The sequence below is a fragment of the Callithrix jacchus genome, chromosome 5 (assembly GCF_049354715.1).
Source record: "Callithrix jacchus isolate 240 chromosome 5, calJac240_pri, whole genome shotgun sequence".
Taxonomy (NCBI): Eukaryota; Metazoa; Chordata; class Mammalia; order Primates; family Cebidae; genus Callithrix; species Callithrix jacchus.
This window is the reverse complement of record NC_133506.1, coordinates 87495140-87509912: the sequence shown is the minus strand read 5'-3', so window position 1 is coordinate 87509912 and position 14773 is coordinate 87495140. Positions and strand designations below refer to the sequence as shown.

The 14773-nt window shown below is 35.7% G+C and overlaps 1 protein-coding gene across 30 annotated transcripts in view; it reads right to left on the bottom strand.

Annotated features, from left to right (window-relative positions):
* The window catches only part of EFCAB3 (EF-hand calcium binding domain 3), a 466563-nt gene that overhangs the window by 160317 nt on the left and 291473 nt on the right, over window positions 1-14773 (bottom strand). For 29 of the 30 annotated variants that reach the window (XM_035300329.3, XM_035300331.3, XM_078373418.1 and 26 more), the window contains 5 exons: window positions 12829-12882; window positions 11337-11441; window positions 10141-10194; window positions 8051-8155; window positions 6472-6525 (listed from right to left, as the gene is read on the bottom strand). In XM_035300329.3, coding sequence (XP_035156220.3) covers window positions 6472-6525; window positions 8051-8155; window positions 10141-10194; window positions 11337-11441; window positions 12829-12882 — 372 coding nt within the window. Of the gene's footprint in view, window positions 1-6471; window positions 6526-8050; window positions 8156-9237; window positions 9351-10140; window positions 10195-11336; window positions 11442-12828; window positions 12883-14773 lie in introns of those variants that run through there. The other variant, XM_078373446.1, reaches the window with a different exon arrangement.

Below are 14773 nucleotides of genomic sequence, written 5' to 3'. Positions count from 1 at the left end.
AAATATAGACCAAAATATAGACAAAAAATATACAAATATTTACTGAAGAAGAGGTAGAAAAATCTGAATCAACTGATGATTATAGACAATATTGATAAATTTATTTAGTACTCTCCCTAAATGCACCAGAACCCCCAAAACATTAAAAGCTTCTGAACTCATGGCTGATTTTATCCTTACACCCAAAGCAGGAAAAGATACAAAAGAACACACATCACATGTACACACAAGAGAATTAGACATGAAACTTGTGTGTGACATTGATTGCCTTGATTCTCTCTTTGGAAGCTTGGGCAGGTGGAGGGAAGTTTTGTTTTTGTTCCTTCACCCTCCCTCTACTCAGCTCTAGAATCTTGTGTCCACATGCAGCTCACCGAGATCACTTTGCATATAGTCCCATGGCAGTTCCACTGCACCCAGGTAGTATCTTCTGGTGGCACTTCATTTTATGGATGTTGAAACTTGCACAGAGAGGTTAGGCAACTTCTGCATGGCCACACAGCTTGTTAGTGGTAGCATTCGAATTCATGTACTCTGGCTCCAGAAGTCATTCTCCTAACCACTATGCTATCTATACTTCTGTAACTGGGTTGTGGGATGGGATGGGATGGGGCTCAGCTCCTCCCCCACATTTGATGTGCCCAAAGTTCTTGGGCTTCCTCGCCCCAGGAATGGGGAAGAGGCCATGGCAGCACAGTGAGTTTACTGGTTAAGTAAGTATTGGATCCAAAGAGTTTTGCAGAGAGTGATTTATTAGGCAGAGAGAGAAAGAGAGAGAAGCAGAGCGAGCTTCCACACTGTTGTGGAAGGGGATCCCAGAGAGGGAAATCCCCCCTTATACCTCTTAGAATGACTATTATCAAAAAGACAAAAGATGTCCAGAATGTGAAGAATAGGAAACACTTGCACACTGCTGGTGGGAACATAGATTTTTTAAAAAGAAAACAGCATGGAGGTTCCTCAGAAAGGTAAAAACTGAATTACCACATGATCCAGCAATCCCACTTCTGAGTATATATACAAAAAAAATGAAATAAAAGTGTTGAAGAAATACCCACACTCCTATATTTATTGCAACATTATGCATAATAACCAAGACATGGAATTAACTAAAGTGTGCATCAATGCATGAAGGGATAAAGACAAAGTAGTATACATACACAATGGAATAGTGGACCACCTTTAAAAAGAAGGAAATCCTGTCATTTGCAACAATGTGGATGAACCTGGAGGACATTATGTTAAGTGAAATAAACCAGGCAAAGAAAAACAAGTACTACACGGTCTCATTATATATGGAATCCAAAAAAGTTGAACTCATAGAAGCAAAGAGTAGAATGGCAGTTACCAGAGGCTAGAGTCAGGGGTATGCTGGTCAAAAGGTACAGGTTTCAGTTAGACAAGAGGAATATGTTTTAGTGAACTATTATACTGCATAGTGAGCATAGTTAAGAAAAATGTATATTTCAAAACTGCTAGGGATAAAAGAAATTATCAACAGAGTAAACAACCTACAAAATGGGAGAACATTTTTGCACTGTGCATCTGACAAAGGTCTAATATCCAGCATCTATAAGGAACTTAAACAATTTTACAAGAAAAAAACAAAACAAAAAAACCCATTAAAAAATGGACAAAGGACATGAAGAGGTACTTATCAAAAGAAGGCATATATGTGGCCAAGAAGCATATGAAAAAAAGCTCAACATCTGATCATCAGAGAAATGCAAATCAAAACCATAATTAGATATCATCTCATACAGTCAGAATGGCTATTATTCAAAAGTCAAAAAATAACACATGCTGGCAAGGTTGTGGAGAAAAAGGAACACTTACACACTGTTGGTGGGAATGCAAATTAGTACAACCATTGTGGAAGACAGTGTGGTGATTCCTCAAAGACCCAAAGTCAGAACTACTATCTGACCCAGCAATCCCATTATTGGGCATATACCCCAAAGGAATATAAATCATTCTATTATAAAGATACATGCACATGTAGGTTCATTGCAGCACTATTCACAATAGCAAAGACACAGAATCAACCCAAATGCCCATCAATGATAGACTGGATAAAAATAATATGGTACCTATACACCCTGGAATACTATTCAGTCATAAAAAAGAATGAGATCATGTCCTTTGCAGTGACATGGATGGAGCTGGAGGCCATTATCCTTAGCAAACTAATGCAGGAGCAGAAAACCAAATATCACATATTCTCACTTACCAGTGGGAGCTGAGTGATGAGAACATAGGGACATATAGAGGGGAACAACACACACTTGGGCCTAATAAAGGAGGGAGAAGATCAGGAAAAATAACTAATGGATATTAGGCTTAATACCTGAGTGATGAAATAAGTGGTAAAACAAACCCCAATGACACACATTTACCTATATAACAAACCTGTACAACCTGCACATGTACCTCTGAACTTAAAAGTTAAAAAATTGCTAAGGGTAGATTTAGAATATTTTCACCATAAAAATGATAAGTAGGTGAGGTAATGACCTCATCTACTTCATTAGCTTGATATAATAATTCCACAATGTATACATATATTAAAATGTCACATTGTACCCTATTCCTCACTTCCTCCCTCCTCTCCCTCTCCCTCTCCCCCCTTCTTTCTCTCTTTCTTTTGTTCTTTCTTTTTCAGGGTCTTGCTGTATCATCCAAGCTGGAGTACACTGGGTGATCTTGGCTCACTGCAACCTTGAACTGCTGGGCTCAAGTGATCCTCCTGCCTTGGTCTCCCAAGTAGCTGGGATTATAGGTCTGCGCTATGCCTGGCTAATTTAAAAATTTCTAGTGAGTCGAGATCTTGCTATGTTGCCTAGGCCGGTCTTGAACTCTTGGGCTCAAGTGATCCTTCTGCCTTGGTCTCCCAAAGTGCTGGGATTACAGGCATGAGCCACTGGTACCCAGCCAAACCTGCAAGAAGTAGATCATTCCAATTTTTTTTGTTTTTGAGACAGGGTCTCACACTGTTGCCCAGGCTGGAGTGCAGTGGTGCTCATCATGGCTCACTATAATATCAAACTCCTGAGCTTAAATGACTCCTTCTTCAACCTTCTAAGTAGCAGGGACTACAGGTGTGGACCACTACCTCCAGGTAATTTGAAAGTATATATATTTTTTGTAGAGACGAGATCTCACTATGTCGCCCATGCTGATCTTGAACTCCTTGAGCAAACCTCCTGCATTGGCCTCCCAAAGCACTAGAATTACAGTTGTGTGCCACCATATCTGGCCAATTCTAATTTTATATGAACTCTTTCAGAAACTAATAAAAAGGAAATATTTCCCCAATATGGATTATTTATGGCCAATATAACCTTCATACCAAAAGCACATGAAAATTATGAAACATGATAGTACATAAAAGAAAATTATACAACAATTTCAGTCATGAAAACAGATTTAAAAATCTGATAGAAAACATCAGTAAGCCTAATCCAAAATTCATGCCTAAATTCAATATATTTTAGTAATGCAAGAGTTGTTTAAGTGAAAAAAAAATGTGTGCGTGCCATTTTCCACATCAAAGATTAAAGGAAAAACCATACAATCATCTCAATAAACAAATTATTTCAACAAACATTGTTGATCAAGTACAATAGTCTAGGTATTGTTCCAAATACTGGGGGTTACAGTAGTGAAAAAAAACAGGCAAACACCTTGCCTTCATCTTCCAGCGAAAAGAGAATAGGAGAATTCCTTAACTTAATAAAGGGTGTCATCCGGAAACTTCAACAAACATTCTCAAAGACAAAATGTTAAGACATTTCCTTTACAATCAGGAAGGAGACAAGAATGACTATGAACACTGTATTTAGCAGTATAGATTAGAAGTCCTAGTTATTGCAGTAAGGCAAGGAAAAACGTGTAAGTTAGAACACTTGAATTTTCTTTTTTTTTTTTAGTTTATATTTAATTTCCCAAAGCAGATTCATAGAACAGCTGAAAAGGAAGAAACAGAAACCGTCCCCATTCGTAGGTATTTATCTCTATATATAATTTATTTATCCATGTGACACATAAAAATTTACATATCTACATACAACACACAGAATGCATGTGTCTACATATGTTACATAATAATTTATGTATCTAAAAGACTCCATCAGCACCTATGGGCAGATTGCTGGAATTAATGGAGAGTTTTGCAAGAAGCTAGGTTTAAGATCAGTATAGAAACATCAGTTGCATTTCTATACTTTAACCAAAGAAAGAAAACATAATTTAAACAAAACAGCATTTTGATTAGCAGAACATTAAGATACTTAGAAATGAAGATAATAAAAAAATTTTTTTTTTGAGACAGGGTTTCGTTTTGTTGCCCAGAACTAGAGTGCAGTATCACAGTCATAACTCACTGCAACCTCAAACTCCTGGACTCAAGTGATCCTCCTGGCTCAGCCTCCCAATGTGCAGGGATTATGGCATGACCCACCATACCCAGACATAAAATATTTACTGAAAGACAGGAAGGCAAATTAAATAAATGGAGATCTATAACATGATTGGAAAAACAATTGATCATAATCTTTTCTCATGAAATTGATGTATGGAGATTCAATGCAATTTCAATATTAAAATTCCAATAGATTTTTTAAAAATGAATTTGACAAGCTGATTCTAAAATTTATAAGGGAAAATAGAATCAAGAATCACAAGATACCCCTAAAAGATGAATAAAGTGAGACATGATGTCCTAACTGATAGAAAGATCTATTACAAAACCAGAGTAATTAGTAATTAGATCACTAAGAAACACCCAAGCATATATGGGAACTAATTTATGACACCAAAGCATATATGGAAACTGATTTATGACAAAGTGAATATTACAAATCATCTGGGAAAGAAGAGATCATTTAATATATAATGCTGAAACAACTGTTTATCTGTAAATAAAAGATTAAACTTAGATCTGCATCTCATTTAAAAAATCAGATATAGGTGATGGGGAGGAAGGCAGCAAATCACACTGCCACATGTGTACCTATGCAACTATCTTGCATGTTCTTCATATGTACCCCAAAACCTAAAATGCAATAAAAAAAATCAACTACAAGTGAATTAGAAACTTAACTCTGAATGTCAAAACTTTCAACTTTAAGAAGAAAATATGGGTGGGAGGGGGAGGTGGGGAGGGATAGCCTGGGGAGAAATGCCAAATGTGGGTGAAGGGGAGAAGAAAAGCAAAGCACACTGCCATGTGTGTACCTACGCAACTGTTTTGCATGCTCTGCTCATGTACCCCAAAACCTATAATCCAATAAAAAATTTAAAAAAAAAAAAAAAAGAAGAAAATATGGACTACTGTTCATGACTTGTGGCAACAAAAGATTTTTTAGGAATGACCCAAAATATGCTAAACTTGAAAAAAGTAATAACATTTATTATATTTAAATTATGAAGAGCTTTTTAACAAAAGGCACTCTAGAAAAAGTGAAAAGGGTAAGACAAACTCTGGGAGAAGACACACATATAATTGACAGATGATTGACATCTAGTAATACATATAAAGAGTTATTAAAAAAGATAACCTAATGGAAAATAGGTAAAAAGGCATTAATTGGCGTTTTATTGAAGATAAAATACAAATACGCAACAAATATATAAAAAGATATTCAGCTTCATTAGTAATCAACAAAATGTAAATTTAAACCTCAATCAGATATTCTTTTACATTTACTAGACTGGCAAAAAAACTTTCATAATAGCATTTATAAGTTTCCTAGTTTGCTCAAAAGATGATTAATATTACAGCTATTTTTGGTATGACTTGGCACCACTTTAATAAGTTGAATATTCATATACACTATGATGAAGACATTCTATTCTTAAGCATACCCTAGACTTGAAGTTTAGTAATGGAATTCTTGTAATTGTGACTCAGGGATTGTTTATATGTTAAACCTATAATAATGATATATAAAAGAATATTTAAAAACAGGAACAATGTAAGTATACATACATAGGCAATTTGATGAATTAATTATGGTATATTTGAAGAATACAATCTTTATATATAAGTATATAGTAATGAAAAGGAATAAACTAAAACAAGAAGCCAAAAAATCCTAAGTGACATAATTATCTTAAAAAAGAAAGTTACAGAAAACTACACATATATATGTAGTATTTTTATACAGTCAAACCAAGCAAAATGAAAGACTATGTTGTTATCACATAGGTGATAAAACTATTATTTTTTAAAATAAGAATAAACAATATAAAATTCAGAATAGTGTTATCTCAAAGAGTAGGGAGGCAGGGAAATGGGGAGGGGAGTAATCATGGGTTGATCCAAAGATATTGGAAATATTCTAGTTATTTTGTTGATTATTGGGTTCATGGATATTAGCATGATGCTTATAAACATATATATTAAATGAAAAGATGAGAAAAATAATTTAAAAACTACAATTTAAATATTTACAGTAAATTTTAACTTGCCTGTAACTGCTTTCACATCATCCATCACCTTTTTCAGGGGAACATTTTCATTAGCTGTAATACAAAGCATAACAAATTTGGACAATGACATAGAACTTAGAAAAATTATAAGTTACAGCCCAATGAAAGACTATGTTTTTTAATAAACTGTTTTCATATTAAGTTTATATTTCCTGGTTTGAGTGCTTGATTCTTTATTAGTAAATAGGACCAAGGTAGTCAGCCCATGTTCCTTAAACACAGGGTTTGACTATGACAAACGTACTGTGTTCTTGGTTCTTGGATTTTCAGATATTTTCTTGAACTCCCAACCTCAGGTGATCTGCCCTCCTTGGCCTCCAAAGTGCTTGGATTACAGGCGTTAGCCGCCACACCCGGCCTTTGATTTTCAGATATTTTCTAATAAGTGTGGTAAAAGATATCATCATAGAGATTTTTTTTGCATGTGTGAACCCGACATCTAACACAGATACTGAGCTTCTATCTATTCTCAATATGCTTTCCTCTAATGTTTTCAACTTCTGTATATATCTCAAAATGGTGGTGACACGGTTGTTAGATACTTCAGGAAATATTAATGATGTTCTGCTACTTGCTATTGTAGATATTTTTCTCTCATTTATTTCTCTCTTGCTTTGTTGTTTATTCATTCATTTCCCCCCTTGCTCTCAGGTCTGCTTCTCCCTACTATTCTCTGGCCTGATAACAGTTGTGAATATCCTCTCAGCATTGCTTATAATTGAGCAGGATAATAATCCAGATGAATAAAAATGACAAAAAACAGGAGTTCTTCTTATTTTCACACCAAGTTCTTCTCCACGATTCTTAGAAATGTCTTAAGTGCTTCAAATCAATCTAGTTTTAGAAATTCATATACATGATACTTTGGCTGGGCGTGGCGGCTCACACCTGTAATCCCAGCACTTTGGGAGGCTGAGGCAGGTAGATTACATGGTCAGGAGTTCAAGACCCGCCTGGCCGGGCCGGGCACGGTGGCTCAAGCCTGTAATCCCAGCACTTTGGGAGGCCGAGGTGGGTGGATCATGAGGTCAAGAGATCGAGACCATCCTGGTCAACATGGTGAATCCCTGTCTCTACTAAAGATACAAAAAATTAGCTGGGCACGGTGGCGCGTGCCTGTAATCCCAGCTACTCAGGAGGCTGAGGCAGGAGAATTGCCTGAACCCAGGAGGCGGAGGTTGCGGTGAGCCGAGATCGCGCCATTGCACTCCAGCCTGGGTAACAAGAGTGAAACTTTATCTCAAAAAAAAAAAAAAAAAAAAGACCAGCCTGGCCAAGATGGTGAAACCCTGTCTTTATTAAAAATACAAAAATTAGCTGGGTGTGGTGGCAGTTGCCTTCAATCCCAGTTACTCAGGAGGGTGAGGCAGGAGAATTGCTTGAACCCAGGTGGCAGAGGTTGCAGTGAGCTGAGATCAAGCCACTGCACTCCAGCCTGGGTGATAGAGTGAGACTCCATCTCAAAAAAAGAAAGTAAAAAAGAATTTCATTTCATATACATGATCCCAAGATTCTAAGGTCTCCCTTAAAAGGCAAAATAATTATTTACAATGCTCACCATCAACATGTTGATTTTGTATCACACTTTGGAGTTCTTTATTTTTGAGCTTGATCCCCATGTTCCCCAGAATTGTGTTCAGGTTACTGATATCAATCTTTCCTCCTTAAAAAAGAGAAAGAAATGTGATTTTTTAAAAAAGCCTAATAAAGACAATGTGAAAAATACTTTTCATGCTGATGAGTTAGTTAAAGGCTGTTGCTGAGAGTTAATTGCAATGAACTAATTGGAAAATAGGTTGGCAATGACTATCATGATCCATTAAAACATTCATAAATATGGCCAGGTATAGTAGCTCATGCCTATAATCCCAGCACTTTTGGAGGCCGAGGAGGGAGGATTGCTTAATCCCAGGAGTTCGAGACCAGCCTGGGCAACACAGTGAGACTCTGCCTCTATTATTTAAAAAGCTCATAAATCTTAGCCCAATAGTTTCACTTTTGGGAATACAGGTAAAGCTTATGCCAACAGAGGGAGCAAGTTCATTATAGTCTTTGTTACAATAAGTAAAACAAACTCAAACACCTAGAATTTAAATATCTAACAACAGGGTATTGTTAAGTAAATCAATGTATTTTTGACCCATAGAAAATTATTTAGCTATAGCCATTAAAAATATACATTTTGAAAATAAGGTGGAGTTATACATATTTACTAAAGTCCTTATGCCAGAATAAACATAAAACAAACAATGTAAATAATACCTGTGATTTTTCTGCCATTCCACAGATAGCAAGCACATAAGTAGAGCAAACCTCAGATAGACAATATCAATGTATTATTCTACCAGATGGACTAATTTTTCCTGTGCCTATCATACTGTGAGCATCTCAACTCAGTGTGATTCCAGTATTAGATGTATTTTTGCATATCATGGATCTTGACCAATTGCTTCATCTAATTGCTCAACTATAGAAATCTATTCCATCATTGGATGAAAAAGTTACCAATATACTATTCTTGATAGTATATTGGTAACTTTTTCGTGATCTTCCAATAGGATTTCAGAGTAATTTTGACTATATGAGGTTTTTAATATTTTAACTATACAGGCTTCAAAATATTAAGAGTGGTTATGATTAGATAGTAGGACTATGAGTATTATTTTTTAAAAATTAGATACTGCTAGGTGAGGTGGTTTAAACCTGTAATCCCAGCCCTTTGGGAGGCAGAGGCTGGTGAATCACCTGAGATCAGGAGTTTGAGATCAGTCTGGCCAACATGGTGAAACCCTGTCTCTACTAATACAAGTATTAGCCAGGTGTGGTGGTGGGTGCCTGTAATCCCAGCTATTCAGGAGGCTGAGGCAGGAGAATTGCTTGAACCCAGGAGGCGGAGGTTGTGGTGAGCCAAGATGGTGCCATTGTACTCCAGCATAGAGGACAAGAGTGAAAATGTGTCTCAAAAAAAAAAAAAAAAGTTAGATACTTTATTTACTGGGCATGTGACACTTTTTTATATTGAAAAAAATAAAAGAATACTAGCAATTCAGAACCGAGCATTATGATGGTTATTTTCAGCACTGTGAGGGCCACAACTTTAATTAGACCTATCTAAGGCTAAATAGAAAGACAAAAGCGGAGATACTTAAGATTGTTTGCTTTGAGAGTGATCCTGGGATCAAGCTTGCACAGCATATACACACAAAAGACTATAAGATCAATATATAAACAATAAACAGAAGAGGTAGCAGAAGAATTATGCCCTCATAAGTAGAAATAAAGACAAAGATTGAGAATCTCAATCTTACATACTTTCTTTCTTTTTTTTTTGAGATGGAGTTTCGCTCTTGTTACCCAGGCTGGAGTGCAATGGCGCAATCTCGGCTCATCGCAAATTCCGCCTCCTGGGTTCAGGCAATTCTCCTGCCTCAGCTTCCTGAGTAGCTGGGATTACAGGCACGCGCCACCATGCCCAGCTAATTTTTTGTATTTTTAGTAGAGACGGGGTTTCACCATGTTGACCAGGATGGTCTCTATCTCTTGACCTCGTGATCCACCTGTCTTGGCCTCCCAAAGTGCTGGGATTACAGGCTTGAGCCACTGCGCCCGGCCAATCTTATATACTTTCTTATCACATTTATTACACACCTTTGAAAGACTTCAAACCCGTTAGCAATCTATTCCGAAAAACTTTCTTATCACCTGTAAGAAAAGGCACAGTTCAGGACAGAGAATGACTCACTAAGAGACTATAAGGGGCAGACTTTTCTTTGTTAAACTGACCTTAGAAATTGACCCTCTTTCACCTTCAAACAGTGAGGAAGTTAAGCAACAAACAAAGCTTTCATTATGATATGGAGTGGTAATCTAGTGTAGTGGTCAAGAGCCTGCAATTAAATTCTTGCTCTGCAGACTGGCTTTGTGGCCTTAAGCAAGTCACTTACTCTTTCTATGCCTCTGTTTCCACCACTGTAAGATGCAGATGTGTCATCATTATGTGTGGTGAGGATAGTAACTGCACATCATTAGGACTTAAGTCTATATGTTATTGTTAATAGAACTACTTACTCTTTGACACTGAAGGCAACTGTTGGTTTTAAATTACAGAGCTGAAACTCCTCTCATCCCTTATTTCTATCACATTTTCATTCTGTTTACCTCCTCCTACAGCTAAAGTTTGACATGTCAATGGCCTAATGGGTAGCAGCAGGGATTTGCTTAGTCCTTAGTGGCAAAGCTCATGCTTGAAGGTTTTAATAACTTCCAAACTGTTATAACATATGGAAAAATTTAATTTCCTAGTAGCTGTTATAAGAACTGCTTGCAGGGATAAATAAGCAAAAGCTCATTTTGGGAAGATGTGGGGACTTCGTGTTTAAAGTAAGAAACAACATTCCTAATAGAGAGGGAAATAAGTTTGGTATCCTCCCAGAAATTGAGAACAGAGGAAAGAATTTTTAGGGTTTAGCTCTGTGAGAGATAAGAGTCGGGAAAAGGGAATCACCAGTGGCAATAGATGAAAAGTGATTCTGGGAAAGGGTAGAAATTCTCATGAGGACTTTGGCAATGTTTACTGAGAGACAGCAGATATAAATCCCTTTCCTCCTTGCAAAATCATAAGTAACATCTTTCTTTCTCATCAGTGGTTTTGTGGAAGAGGATTCTTTTGGAGGTTGAATACTGCACCCAAGTTAGCACATGGCAATGATTGTTCATATGGAAACAAGAGCTGGAGGATGTATGCAGGTAGCATGTGAACATGCATCACTTTCACATATACATTTCAAGAGTAGAACCATAAAACTAAACTGCCTGGAGTTCACAGTAACAAACAGTCAGCTCACCATCAACTGGTAGTAATTTTAGCAGTTCCACACATTCCTTATCATTGACTTCTATCCCCATGTCTCCAAGAACATTTTTCAGATCTCTGGCATCAACCTTTTCTCCTTTGAAAATATGGAGTGTTAATAGGTAAAAAGTTTACAAATTAATAACTTTAAAAATAATTTTAAGTTCATATTAACCTATTTCAGTCATGATTTTTTATATTTATAGTATTTCATATAGCATCGCTCTCAATTTGGAGTTAAAGAGCAAAGGCAAAATGGAACATGCAAATGTAGTGTGATAACAGAAGTCAAGGCAAATCTGTTCCTATAATATTAACATGATGAAGGCTCTCTTAATGTTGAGGATAATATGTAAAATGAAATCTAGTTAACAAATTAGATAATCAGTTGCCAACAGAATGCTGGCAAGAGATACTATACTGATCATTCATGAAACTACATGTATCTTGAGCTTTGCAAACTTTAACCTCGTTGTTATTATGCTTGCCTAAAATTTAGCTATACACGTTCAGCAAAAAACATATAGGTGAAAAAACATCTCCTCAGAACACTGAACTTTTTATGAAGACCACATTATGTGGTTTACTTTTAAAAGTTTATCCAATATCAAATTGATTTTATCAGGCAGAAATATTTTACAATAATTGGGTAAAATGATAAAATTAATCTAACAACAGACTATTGGGGAAACAGCATCTAAAATATAATTCACTGTAAAGCATTAGGGTTTCAGTGTTACAGAAACTCACCTGCAGCAGCCCCCGACCTTCCTGATGAAACAAGAGTCAAGAGGCAAAGCCACTCTGGCTAATATTCTAGGGTTTTAGAATATTATCCTGCCTCTCAAAATTCATTTAACAAAGTAGAGGAAGGGGGTTTGGGGGAAGAAAGGGAGGAAAAGATGAATAAGTTAAACACAGGGGGTGTTAAGGGCAGTGAAACTATTCTGTATAAAACTATAATGGTAGATACATATCTATATGCATTTGTCAAAACTCACAGAACTATGCAACACAAAGAGTGAACCTTACTGTAAACTATGGATTATACTTAATAGTAATGAATCCATGTTGGTTTATTAATTGTAACATATGTGCCATACTAACACAAGATGTTAATAGCAGGGAGACTGTGTGCTTGGGATAAAGAGGAGTGGAAGGATGGGAATATGGAACTCTATACAATATGCTCAATTATGTAAATCTTAAAGTGTGCTTAAATAGTCTATTATAATAACATGTGATGCTAATAATAATAATGCCGCCTACTAAGAACCTGACCTTCTTTAGAGCCTTGGAGTGCAGTTTGCCTCTCTCCCATTGGAGATTTAGGATGTACTGTGACTGGGTGTACTTGGCTGATATGTACATGCCAAACATGGAGAATGACCCAATGCTAAAGTGTCCTGTTACAGCTGAGTGTCACAGAGTACTAAGACCTCAATGGAGGAGACAGTAAACCTGAAAAAAAAAAAAAATCTCACCTGTAAAATCTTTTATTCTCGGCATCACGTTTTTCAGATCAACCTTCTCATCAACTGTAAGAAATGGAGCAGTCACAGAGCAACAGTGAGTCTGTTCTTTTGGCTTTTGCCACCCATGATACCTGCCCCCAACTAGAATATTGATAATCTTGAGTTTTAGTTCTAGACTATGACATTACATTTTTGCACATGCACTACTTATTGAGATTTAAAAATAAATTATTTCTTTCACTTTGTTTCACGCATCCCACTATTTCTTCCTGTATTAATTTTTATTTTTATTAGAATACATCTTTTAGTAATTTGTTTAGAGAAAGTTCATGGCTAGTAAACTTTCATTTTTCTAGTTTGCCTGAAAATGTCTATTTTACTCTAATCCTTGAGTATTTGGTGCTCACAGTTATTTTTCTCTAGCACTTTGAAGATAAATATTTTTCTATTTCTTCCTGAATGTGATGTTGCTAATACAAATAAGATTCTTTTATCATTTTGTGTGTAGTTTGTTTATTCTCCTGATAACTATTAATACATTTCTCTTTGCCCCTGATATTGTGAAATTTTAGAGGAATCTTTAGGAGTAGGGTGAAAAAAATTTTATCCTGCTCAACATTCAGTATTGCCTTTGATCTAGAATGCAAGGAAAGGATGAGGAGAAGTGAAATGATAACATATAAATAATTCTACAGAAACAATGATTGTGTAAAACAAAAACAGTAATTGGGGAGGGGATAAATGAAGTTAAAATATTCTAAGAACCTCACGTTGTCTTGGGTGAGAAATAAAAATCCAATATAATTTGGATTATAATAAATGAAGAATGTATGTTATGATTTCTAGAGTAACCTTTAAAACTTCTAAACTAACAAAGAAAAATAATAAGAAATAATCAATTGAAAAGGAAGGCAATTATGGAAAGGAACAGAATATTGAACTGGTGGTACAAAAACAAGCACTGAGTAAAAGAGATGCAACCACAACTATGCCAGTAGTTTCATAACTACTACCTATAATAACATAAATGATAGAGTCAGATTACTAATATTTTGTTTAACATTTTGCAAGAGATTAGTTTGTAATTTTTCTTTACTGTGTGACCTTTATCAAATTTTTCGTACCAGGTTAAGCTAGTTTCATAAAATAAAATTGGGAAATATTTCTTTTTCTATTCTTTGAACAGTTGAGTAAGATGGGCATTATTTTTAACCTAAATTTTGGGTAAAATTCACCAAAGAAGTGATCTAGGCCTCTAAAACTTAAAAATTTAAACTGTCTAAAATATAAGGATTCAGAGGGATTGAGTGTAACAGGCTGGACAGATATATGCTGTGCAAGCACTAAGCAAATTAATTATTTATGTTAAATTAAAACAAATTAGGCTTTAAGAAAAAAATGATTTCTAGAGATAATGAAAAGAATTTTAATTCACCAGGAAGATGTAGCAATTCTAAACTTTTATGTACCAATGGTCTTAAAATAACTCATCCTTTTATATGGCTGCATAGTATTCCATGGTGTACATGTGCCACATTTTCTTTGTCCAGTCTATCATCAATGGGCATTTGGGTTGGTTTCAGGTCTTTGCTATTATATGGTGCCGCAATGAACATATGTGTGCATGTGCCTTTATAATAGAATGATTTATAGTCCTTCGGATATATACCCAGTAATGGGATTGCTGGGTCAAATGGAATTTCTGTTTCTAGGTCCTTGAGGAACCACCACACTGCCTTCCACAATGATTGAACTAATTTACACTCCCACCAACAGTGTAAAATCTTAAGTTCTCTCTCTGCCAGTAATATGCTTTTCAGTTATATTAATTTTTACTTTGGTGTTTCACATTTAGTTAGTAATTCTATAGTGCTGTTTTTGGTACTCATTTTCTTTCTCTAGATATGCATTTTCCCTTATTTTGCCATCTTATTTTTGAACCCGCATTTTATCG